General features: G+C 62.2%; 1 protein-coding gene across 1 annotated transcript in view; it reads left to right on the top strand.

The window, feature by feature from the left end:
* Positions 1–745, top strand: part of LOC104287803 (T-cell activation Rho GTPase-activating protein-like) — a gene marked incomplete at its 3' end in the record, with an annotated part of 1,520 nt that extends 775 nt beyond the window's left edge. Inside the window, exons 2-4 of the mRNA XM_009886536.1 lie at positions 3–168; positions 404–565; positions 650–745. Coding sequence (XP_009884838.1) covers positions 3–168; positions 404–565; positions 650–745 — 424 coding nt within the window. The remainder of the gene's footprint in view (positions 1–2; positions 169–403; positions 566–649) is intronic.
* Positions 746–762: the final 17 nt, after the last annotated feature.

Below are 762 nucleotides of genomic sequence, written 5' to 3'. Positions count from 1 at the left end.
AGCGGCAGCAGGAGGAGCAGGGGGCTGCCCTGGCCCTTTGCTCTGCGGCGGACCCCGGCCGCTGCCCAGGCGCCTGTGCAGGCGGGCTCCGGCTGCAGCGGGACTCTCTTTGGACAGCCCCTGGCTGCCCTCTGTGGGGAGGCCGGCACGCTGCCCCAGCCCATCCAGGTAAGCCAGCCTGGAGAGGGGCCCCCAGCCCTCCGTCCGGCTGCTCCGCAGAGGAGGTTGGTGTCCCCAGGTGCTCTGGGGATGGGGCAGTGGGGATTGGGCTCTTCACCTCCAGAACAGGATTCTGCTCCCAGCCCCTTTGGGGGAAAGGAGCTGGGTCTGGGGCAGTTCTCTGGCCACCGCTGTTGGAGGGCATCTCCTCAGTCAAGAAATATTCCTTGTGCCTCTCCTGCAGGAGCTGCTGGACATATTGTATCAGGAAGGACCATCAACGGAGGGGATATTCCGAAGAGCTGTGAGTGGGACATTGCTTTGGGAGCTGCAGAAGGCCCTGAACAGCGGCACAGATGAGGACCTCAGAAGCCAGCCTGCACTTCTTTTGGCTGTCATCCTGAAGGTGAGTGCTTCTGACCTGCAGCTGGAAGAGCTCCTGGCTGGCCTGGACTGTTCAAAGGCTCACCAGGAGCCCTTGGCATTGCAGGACTTCCTCCGAAGCATCCTTTCAAAGCTCCTCTGCATCGACCTCTACGAGGACTGGATGAGACTGATGACTGCTGAGACTACTGACCCCTCAGGGGTCAGTACTGGGCCCAG

The sequence above is a fragment of the Charadrius vociferus genome, unplaced genomic scaffold (genome assembly GCF_000708025.1).
Source record: "Charadrius vociferus isolate BGI_N301 unplaced genomic scaffold, ASM70802v2 scaffold1896, whole genome shotgun sequence".
In the NCBI taxonomy this organism is placed as follows: domain Eukaryota; kingdom Metazoa; phylum Chordata; class Aves; order Charadriiformes; family Charadriidae; genus Charadrius; species Charadrius vociferus.
Note: the sequence above shows the minus strand (reverse complement) of the source record. Positions and strands in the feature narration are given on the sequence as shown.